General features: G+C 36.3%; 1 protein-coding gene across 4 annotated transcripts in view; it reads right to left on the bottom strand.

Moving 5' to 3' along the window:
* Positions 1–2,183: 2,183 nt before the first annotated feature.
* Positions 2,184–11,262, bottom strand: part of LOC123505682 (polyamine-transporting ATPase 13A3-like) — a 73,401-nt gene continuing 64,322 nt past the window's right edge. For all 4 annotated transcript variants that reach the window (XM_045257320.1, XM_045257321.1, XM_045257322.1 and 1 more), the window contains 3 exons: positions 10,545–10,702; positions 6,269–6,488; positions 2,184–4,185 (listed from right to left, as the gene is read on the bottom strand). In XM_045257320.1, coding sequence (XP_045113255.1) covers positions 3,098–4,185; positions 6,269–6,488; positions 10,545–10,702 — 1,466 coding nt within the window. In that variant the 3' untranslated portion in view covers positions 2,184–3,097. The remainder of the gene's footprint in view (positions 4,186–6,268; positions 6,489–10,544; positions 10,703–11,262) is intronic.

The following is an 11,262-nucleotide window of genomic DNA, read 5'->3' as shown; positions in this document are numbered from 1 at the left end:
AAATGTCAATGAGAGAGAGAGAGAGAGAGAGAGAGAGAGAGAGAGAGAGAGAGAGAGAGAGAGAGAGAGAGAGAGAGAGAGAGAGAGAGAGAGAGAGAGAGAGAGAGAGAGAGAGAGAGAGAGAGAGAGAGAGATGGGGGAGGGAGGGATCTAACTGGTTATATAAAAGCAAATTAAGTGACTGATGTTAGGATGTAAGAAGTAGAGAACAACCATCACAGAGATATGCTAAGTATTATGATGAAAAATAATGATTACAGTTGCATTATGAAACTTTCTAAAATACTTTTTTCATACAGCATTATTCATTTCTCATGTATTGAGGTCTTATATAGGAAGGTTCTGGCAAATAAAAGTACATGTGTTGGTGTTTATAATATATATATATATATATATATATATATATATATATATATATATATATATATATATATATATATATACACACACACACACACACACACACACACACACACACACACACACACACACGATGGAAGAAAACAAATCAACCGGTAAGCCATATTGATAGAATTTTCAGAGAGACATATAATTTGCTAAGGAATATTGGATTAGCATTTCACTACATGGATAAAGAAATGATGAAGAAATTGATAAGTACTATAATAAGATCAAGATTGGAATATGCAGGAGTTGTGTGGACCCCTCATAAAAAGAAACACATAAGGAAGTTGGAAAGGCTACAAGAATGGTTCCAGACTTTGAAAGGATGACATATGAGGAGAGACTAAAGGTTATGGATCTACCAACACTGGAACAGAGAAGGGAGAGAGGGAATCTGATACAATTGATTAACATAATGGATCAAGTGGATAATGAGAAACTGATCCTGAGAGAAGAATATGACATTTGAAGCACAAGATCGCATAGTAAAAAACTGAGGAAGGGAAGATGTCTGAGAGATGTTAAAAAATATAGTTTCCCACAAAGATGTGTTGAGACTTGGAATAGTTTGAGTGAGGAAGTGGTGTCAGCAAAGAGTGTGCATAGCTTTAAAGAAAAATTGGATAAGTGTAGATATGGAGACGGGGCCACACGAGCATAAAGCCCAAACCCTGCAAAACTACAACCAGGTAAATACACACACACACACACACACACACAGTTAACTCTTGATTAATGAGAGTTTGAGAAGTGCAATTTTGATTTAAAGTGACTTGATATTCAAGGAGATATGACTAAATGATATGATTTATTTGATTTAACACAGGTTAACAAGACTCGATGACATCACGCGTACCCACGCTATTTCTGGTGGGAACCACACTGAGATGCTCTGGGCTGGGATCCAAGAAACTTAACAGTGAACGGAGCAACTTCTGGCCGCAAAACAGCATCCATCAATGCATAGGGTGACATCATTGGCATGGTAATGAGGTTGCTAGCAGGGTGATGGTAACATCATCTCCCAAAGAGGTGTTACTGTCCTATATACATTAAATAGTCACAAAACATTTCTCTTAGCATTTTACAATATTTATCACCAAGATAGGATTGTTTTATGAACCACAAAGTGAAATCTTGCATGGAACACCAAAAACAAAGCAGGAGATGAGGAGGAGGCATTTGTCTACTCCTGGTCAGCACTGGCTGCTTCTTCTTGTGATCCCTTGAGCTTGTGTGTTGCTTTCACCACAATATTTGTGTTTCCACTCCTCTATTGCCTGCTATAATGGATATCATATCTTTGTATTCATATAGGATCATGCCATGAGAATCACCTTGACTCCATGAAAAAGAAGCAGCCAATGCCAGTCTATGGTGGACAAATACACCACCTTTTCAGTACTCCATGCAAGATTTGACCTAGAGATGTATTAGTAGTTTTTTTTAAGGTCTGAGTAACAAAATTTCCAAAATAGGTAGACTTTCCCAGTGGCCAGGTACGTAACACCCATCCTATTACCATTGTTTTCTATGGGAAAATTATATTTGAATAATGCGACATCTCCAGGAACATAACTCGTATTAATAAAGTTGACACACACACACACACACACACACACACACACACACACACACACACACACACACACACACACACACACACACACATAAGACTTTGAAGATGTTGCAAAAGACAAGAGAAAGAGAATAATGGAAGATCACCAGAGTCATCATCATGAATGTTACATGAACATGAGGACAAAGAAAATACCATATATAATCATGTCTCATTACTTCATAGTGTTGTTCTTTTTCTGTCCTAATTGTAAAGCTTAAACCCATCAGTAGAACACAGAAGGTTAATACTGTACAAAGAATACCACATTAAAGTTATCAGTGTCTTCCTTAAAAAGGGCTAAGGATGTCTACTCATAAGATCATCTAATATGACCTGATTCATTTGCATCTTTAGGTAGAAGAAATGAAACACATGTTCCATTGATTGACTAGCCTATGAGGACAGAGTTTTCTACAAAAGGAACTGCTTGTGCACAGTCTAGATCTCAAGATATCCATGACCTATCCTATTTAGACTAGGATTTTGATGAATTTGAAATCAGATGAATCATCACCAAATCCTTGCATGTTGTATAATGAGTTTTGTTTGTTTCTCACAAAACTATAATGATTAAGTACAGCAGATGTCTATTTTCTTTACATAAGAATGGATGTCAATAAAATTTAATATAAAATTTTCATGTTTCATACATCTCATAAAGGATATGCAACATTATGCATTACATACAATTTTTATACTATATCATTATTATTCACTTATTTATCATATAACTCATGTCCCAGATTGTATGGCAGTGCAAGATGTATAAGACAGTACTGTACTTATTACAAGGCCATTTAAAGATAAGCATTTTAGAGGGTTAATTTTCAATATATAACCCATTCTTTCCCTCATAGTAGTTTCCTTTTATAGAAATGTAGTTTTATGTTGAGATTTGCAAGGCTTCTCTGTATGTATGCAAATTTTTACTTTCAGAATTTAAAAAAAGATTGTATAACAGCACTTGTGAAATATAAAATCAGTTTATGTATAACTATACGTAATAATTATCATCAGTATATGTATATTACAATATATTATCTGCAATACTGTTAATCACCATACTGTACATTACAGAGAAGAATGAAATTGAGTTATTGTTGTCACAGCACCTGGAGCACTTCCATTTACTTCTGATTTCATAACTGCAGTATGGAGCTTGGAAGCATCCAGAATTACTTCCTTTTTGTCTGAGATGCCATTAATTTCTGCTTCATGAGGAGTTAATGGTGGCCACTCCTTATCTAGTTGCATATCTCTTTCCAAAGCAAGATATTTTTTCTTTGATTTTGAAATATTGTGGAGTTTAGGTCTACATTTACGATAGAAAATATAATCAATTATGACATATTCAGTAAATATTGCTAGAACAGAATACATAACAGACAACAAAATTATTTCCCATCTGAAAAAATATGCATCTGCATCATCATCAGGTGGCAGAACCATTTCAAAACTATCAATGATGAATTGAGGAGGAGCTACCGTAAATAGCACACAACAAATACTCATTATTATAAAGGATCCTGTAAGGAGAAAATTTGTGTATACATTTTGACGGAAAGGTGGTCCTCGTGAGAACACTAGAGCAAGAATGATGTACTGAAACTGGGACACTGAAAAAACTGCAAAATTTTCATAGCAACCATATATATCTTCTTCCTCTCCAAGTGTTGAATTATATGGTACAAACCAAGGCTGATACTGGACATAGTAGAAGCAATATGTCTGGAAACTTATGACAATAAAAATATGCAATAATATGGACATTATTGGAGTAAATGATAAAAGTGCTGTTGGTGGAGAGTATGATGCCAGTGGTCCATTGTATGACTTAGTTCGACCAAAAAATATGGCAAACACAGTTATGAGAAAAAGATCAATCCACAAAAACTGAATGTCAGTAAGATTACTATCAATTGAATACAAGATCATGATTGATACAAACTGTGTGAGTGAGTATGCAGCCATATACTTAAAAATGCCAAAACTGGTAACAAGTGCACAACGTCCTTCTTTAATCAGCTTTGGTACACAAGAGATGTTTGGTTGTGCTGAGGTAAAGGGAGAAGCTACAGATGCCTCAGCTTCTGAGAGAGAAATGCCAGCATGAGCTGCTTTTAAAGCTCCACAGTCATTTGCTCCATCTCCACACATTCCTGTAACAATAAATATTCAGCTGAAGTACTTTTCACAACAGCAAAAAGTTACCATATGGTTAAAATCTAACATATATCAGTGTATCCCAAGTATATTTATGAACCTTGAATATTTCTTAAACTAAATTTACTTTCAGGTTATCCCAATATTCCAATAACACTCACTTATAGATATAAGTATCAAATCCTCTCCATCTAACTTAAAATATACAGTGAAAGAATTAACAAAAATAGTAAAATTGTTTGTAATTCTTAGCGCTTTTTTTCTTTTCTTTTACTTAAAAAAACAACTACTTTACTCTGTAACCATTAACTAAAACCTAGGTACCATATATGCCAGATTATAAGATGACTTAGATACTAGCTCAGCTGAGGCTGGACCGATGTGCTGAGCCACCAACTACAGTGGCAACATCCCCAAACATAACTCCTATCTCAAGCAGCTCATATCTTAAGGTACCACTGTGCATGTATGCATGTATATATGTGTATATATATATATATATATATATATATATATATATATATATATATATATATATATATATATATAGATAGATAGATAGATAGATAGATAGATAGATAGATAGATATATAGTGAAGACTCAATACTTGAACACCTTTGAAGTCAAACTTTTTGATATTTGAATTCAAAAGTTCGACTAGGTATTTAAAAAAATATCTGGTACTCAAACATTCTGATACCGGTAATATAGTAAGTCCTCCTTATACTATACTTCGTTATCCGGTAAATTCACAATTATGGTGTTTGGTAATTACTACTCTCGATTTGGTTTATGGTAAGAAAAATTCAGATACGGTATCCGCTTGTGTTTTGTTTACACCGTACCGTAGCACCACCATGCCGCATGGCCACCACAACAATCAGTCTCTTCCCGTGTTTCCCACTGAACACAAGTGAAATCTTTACAGCGTGTTTTTAGTGGATATTTTGAGTAAGGGGTGAAATCCCTACTGTCCCTTAGCCTCGGGAGGGACATCATCTGATAGAATACATGGTGAGTGAAAGGTAAATAAAAACATTTTGTTTATTTCTTTTGTGCAATACTTTACATTTTTTTATATGACTATTTTCATGTATTTTCATGTCTGTAGGGGTGACTTTCGACGTGCTGGAACACATCCCCTATTATTACATGTTATAATGGGTTCAGTATACGGTAATTTCAATTTGCGGTAAGGTTTTCAGGAATGCATATGTACCATATAACAAAGACTTACTGTACCGGTAATACTGAAGCTAAAATAAAAGTATTCTGGTATACCAGACACCAGTGCACACCCCTAGTCATGGTCATGAGAACAACATCCTCCTGCATTCTGTCTTTAGTTCTTCATTTAGAAACTTACAATGACACCAAAGAGGCTTATACTCGTAGTGGTGAAAATATGGAATCTAGTGAAAGTGCAAGTGTTAGTGAGCCACAGTTCTCCACTAGTGGGTTTACAGGAAACAAATTATGAAACATTTTCATGGATGGTGACTCATACTCCGATGAATAACCTTCCTCTTCCTCCCCAACCTTCTCCCTTCCATCTTCTATGTTATTCATCATCAGCCTTCACTTATGGTCAGTATAAATAAAAATTTGATAAAAAAAATAATTAAAATTTACATTGATATTTTTGTAATCTTAAAGTTTTGCTAAGGTTAGAACAAATTACCTGATTTATAGGTATCAGTAGCCAAATTTTTAAAAACTGGAATAGCTATTTGGAATTAATTAAGTTTGAGTACTGAGTCTCCACTGTATATATATATATATATATATATATATATATATATATATATATATATATATATATATATATATATATATATATATATATATATATATATAGGTAATGTACAGGCATGTGTGTGGCAGCAGAATTAATTTGGATATACTGTGGCACTTAATGTTCACCAAAGGGTTAAAGGGTTGTTTTTATCTTTGGTATATAAGATGATCCCTTGATTTAGGGGCCTCAAAATTTGCAAAAAAACTTGTCTGACATTCCAACATAAATAGTAAGCAATTCATTAACAAACTCATAACTATACAATACAAATGAGACTTACCAACAAAATAACCAAGAGACTGAAGTTCTAGTACAAGTTGTTGTTTTTGTTCTGGGCTCATGCGTGCAAAAATTGCTCCACGAACAACTAGCTTCTGTAATACTTCTGGAAAATATTGGTGTACCACTCTCCAAGACTTTCCCTCTATGGCGAAACAATATGAGTCATTTGTCTTTTCGTGAAGATCCACCTGGACCATAGAATCTACTTGCTGAGTCACCTGAAATAGAAAAAATAATTAAACAACATGTACAAGATACACACTACTTAGCTTTATAAAACAAGATTCTCATTTATATTGAGTCTTGAAGAAAAAATGTTTTTTAACTTTGTCAAGAAAAGATTGTGTATTTCCTATTGTTGATCTCAATGTCATGTGCTTAATGCAATACAAACATCCATATTTTATAAACTTTAATTACAGATGTTTTGGCTACCATAAAGGCATGCCAATTTGCAACTGAAATTACAAGTCACTAGGAATATCGACTGAACCCCTCTAGTCAAAAAACATTACACATAGTGACTGAGAAATATCAACTATTTAATAGTTGATATTTCTCAGTCACCTTGGTGGGAAGTGAATGTAAACAAACAGCTACCAGCCAAGATGTCTTCCTCCAGTGATGATGCTGAAGCAGTGGTTGCTCATATGTATTTTGGCATACCAGCAGAGTCAACAGAAAAGAAAATGCCTGTGAATGTGTCCCTAGGAAGAAGACTATGCACAATTCCAATCAAATTCAATACTCACCTCCAACAACACCCTGAATTGAGGGAAACAGTTCTTGGAGAGTGGCAGCTATTTCATCGAACAACAATTTGCGCAAGCTTTTTCTATTGTATAGTTAATTTCTGGGGTCCCAGATGTGTTCTTTTCCCTCACCAACTCTAACATCTTTACATCGACACCACATTTTCAAAGCTTACTCTGTGACGTCACAACATAAATAAAGTCGCAAATTGGCTGAACAAGACCAACATGTTGGTCTTGTTTTGCAACTGGTTTCATCAGTTGCTAGGCATCAATATTTAATTGGAAACTACCAACTTGCAATTTCAGTCACAAATTGGCATGTGTGAACCCACCTTAAGACTGGCACCAGAATAAATTCAGTCAAATATGTCTGCATATACATTGGTGATAGCTAGCAGAGAGGGATATTTGTTCTTAAAATAGTAATACATATCTTAGCTCTCAAGATGACTGGTTATAAAAAATAATACCACATTTTCAAGAAAATGTTGATTTTCAAATATTCAGAATGTACTGGACAACTTTGATTAATCATGAATTTTTTCAAAATAAGCAATTATTCAGTAGAAGCTAGTATGATTGGGCAATGAAATCCACTAAGCCTTGAATAATAGTTGGTTGTATAATATTATTCTGATAATATATTGATCAAAACACTAGAGTGATTAGGTGATATCCACTAAACATCATTCAAAACTGGCTACAAAAATTTTTATTTGCCTTGATTTATCTTTGACGTATTAAAAGTCCTACTGCTTCACTATCTAGTGTCATCATCTACACAGTTCTGTCTGAAATGTCACTTGTTTATTCTACAGTAGGATGCAATAGCAAAATAAGAATTACTTTCAGAATTTCCTATTTTAGTGTCATCTGCTGATTTGTATGGAAAACAAGACAAGAGTTGTTAGTCCAATCAGTTCTGACATGGTGGTTCATGTAATAAAGAAAATTAAAGCAACCACATTTCATGCATGTGGCATCTTTATGCTCTTTATGATAAGTTATATATCTTAAAGCAGTGAATAGGACATGGCAGTGCTGTTAAAGCCACTGACTGACATACTATCACTTTAACTGTTTCTTTTATCCTAGAAAGCTCTTTGTTGCCAGCAGTGAATTGGAATGGATGTCTGACACACTCTTTACTGCTAGTGGCATCACCAAATTCACAGCTGTGTATAAGACGGACCTTTTGGAGCATTGATGATTTAGTCAAAAGTTTGCAACCACACCCTTCTGTCTCACTCCTCTGCCAAGATACAAGAAAAAACCATCAACTAAAAAAGTGTTTATTTTCTTGACTAATACTTGATCGACCCACTCTTATTCTTGATAACACCACCAAGATGTCTGGGAAGAGAAAGAGCAAGGTTGCGGGCAGTGGCAGCTGTTATTTTGTTCCAAGATTCCCAGATAGCTACCTCCAGCCGTGGAATAGAGCTGACACCCTTGCCTTGTAAATCTTTTTTAATGATAGCCCAAAGGCTTTCAATAGGGTTAATGTTCGGATTATTGCCAAGCCAATCTTCAAGAGAGGGTACCTGATAATCCCGCAGCCACTAGACAACAGCAATGTCCTGTTGAAAGACTCTGGCCTCAAAACACGCTGGCAAATGGTCATTCAACAGTTCACAATAGACAACTGCATTAACGCTTATGTTTTTGGGAAGCACTACCAACTCGCCAAGGCCATGACTGAAAAAACAGCCTGATACCATTAAAGAATCAGGGTGCTGTATGTCGAGTGGATCACTCCCGAGGTGCTGATAAACTCGGGAATTTCTAATGCACGTCACATTAAACATTACCTCAAGCAACCTTAACACACCTAACCAGTCATCATCAGTCCACTGAGCATAATTATGGGCAAAGTTAATACGTTTCACTTTCTGGTTCTTACGGAGAAGAGATTTCTTTGTGTAACCCAGCTCATGGAGGTGCCATGACATAGTTCACACAGAAACACCCTGAAAGGCATCACTGCTCTCCTTTATTTTCTAGCGTAGATAGATGCAGTATTCTCTACTATACATTTCAGTATGGTTGTTGCTTTTTTGGAAGTCTTGGCCTCCCAGAGTGGTTTGGTTACTGGCAACTCTTCACTGCCTCCCTCCCTAAATCGACACACAAATGTTTTCACACTCGTTGGTCCAGCACCTGTTAGGTCACAAATTTCCTTAATTGTGTGACCAGTAACCTTTAAACCAATGATGATCTGAGCAACTGTTTCACATGCTAAATCCTTTGGTTTTGGCATAATGAGGGCCAAAAACACATATGAGCACCCGTCACTCGTCAAACAAAGGGGATCTCACAGAGTGGAGTGTCAAAAACAACCTTTCACTAGGAGTGCTCACAGCACACTGAGGGTTTGCCGCGGGCTCTGGAATGTCCTTGAGGCATCCCGTGACAGCTGTATGTGGTTGCAAAAATCTGGCGAAACATGTTTGATCTCCAAAAACACCATTCTTTTTTCGTCCAAAGTTTGCGATCACTCAGGGCATTGGTTGCAAACTTTGGATGAGTACTGTACTTAATCCTTCAAAACATGTCTTAGCATGATTCAATATTCCTTGTTTGTACCCCTCATTCCATTTCAAAATTTCCTGATCCTCCAATTAAACTTCTAGGACTACATGATCACTTTTTCACATTAGGCTATGTTGTTTGATGGTTGGGCAAGATTAATTTTAAAATTCAATTATTCATTATTCTATTTAATATGGGATCCAATACTGATGGTTCTTCTTCCCCTCTATACCTTGTATATACCTTCATTCATTGGTCCATTGTGTTTAACATTTGCCAGTTGTAGCACTTTTTCCCCCATTGTTCAATGTAACTATTTAATTCCATTTCCAGTATAGGTCCACCACAAGTAGTACTTTTCTGTTGGTTCTTAGCATATTGTTGAAACACTTCAACACTTCATTTTGCATTTCTTTGTGTACCTAAAATTTTCATATGTAACTATGATTTTTCTCCTTTCCTTCCCCCATGGTCTGAATCATTATACTTATTTCAGCCAGTGTATGTGTGTGTGTGTGTGTGTGTGTGTGTGTGTGTGTGTGTGTGTGTGTGTGTGTGTGTGTGTGTGTTTCACTGTTTGATCTGCTGCAGTCTCTGACAAGACAGCCAGACGTTACCCTACGGAACGAGCTCAGAGCTCATTATTTCCGATCTTTGGATAGGCCTGAGACCAGGCACACACCACACACCGGGGCAACAAGGTCACAACTCCTCGATTTACATCCCGTACCTACACACTGCTAGGTGAACAGGGGCTACACGTGAAAGGAGACACACCCAAATATCTCCACCCGGCCGGGGAATCGAACCCCGGTCCTCTGGCTTGTGAAGCCAGCGCCCTAACCACTGAGCTACCGGGCGTGCGCGCTCGCGCGCGCGCGCGTGTGTGTGTGTGTGTGTGTGTGTGTGTGTGTGTGTGTGTGTGCGTGCGTGCGTGCGTGCGTGCGCATGTGTGTTCATCAAACCGACGCAAAATAAGTAACATACCACAGATGAAGAGGGAGTATTGGTCTTATTAGCATGGAATGTGAGGCTTGCAGAACAACTCTGGTTAGGTACAGTAGCTTTGATGGTAATCACTTGTTGGTTGGGGCTCACTAGACCACACTCACGACCAACACTTAGTGCAGTAAGCATGTTGTCACCTGAAAATAGATAATGTTGAAATCCTAGTGCTTGATATATAAGACTTAAAAAATATGAGAAACATGCTTCAAGTAATAATATCAAATAAAATCAAGTCTATCTATTCATACTTTTAAATTTAATGTAATTATCGTGTCGAACATAAAAACATTATTTTCTTAATGCAACAAGGAATCCATGTTTTCTTTATTCTGCTGGAAACTGATATCTTTTATTCAGAAAATGTAATATACAGTAAAACCTCAGCTCACGACCATAATTCGTTCTGAAATCCTGTTCGTCACCCGATTTGTTCGTCCCCTGAATCAATTTTTCCCATAAGAATGTATTGAAATACCATTAATCCATTCCAGACCCCCCCCAAAAGATCATACTTTTGTCCATAAAACCCATTCAAAACAGACCTTTAATGTATGCATGACATGAACGAAATAATTATAGAAAGCCTAAATTGTTTTACTTACCTAAATGCTATCAAAATGATCAGAAAATGAATAAAAAAGAAAAGGTTATTTACTTGAGAGACTAGACGTTGATGGCATGATGGAATGGAGGAGAG

This window comes from Portunus trituberculatus, chromosome 18 (genome assembly GCF_017591435.1).
Source record: "Portunus trituberculatus isolate SZX2019 chromosome 18, ASM1759143v1, whole genome shotgun sequence".
NCBI classification, from domain to species: domain Eukaryota; kingdom Metazoa; phylum Arthropoda; class Malacostraca; order Decapoda; family Portunidae; genus Portunus; species Portunus trituberculatus.
This window is presented reverse-complemented; position numbering and strand designations above follow the sequence as displayed.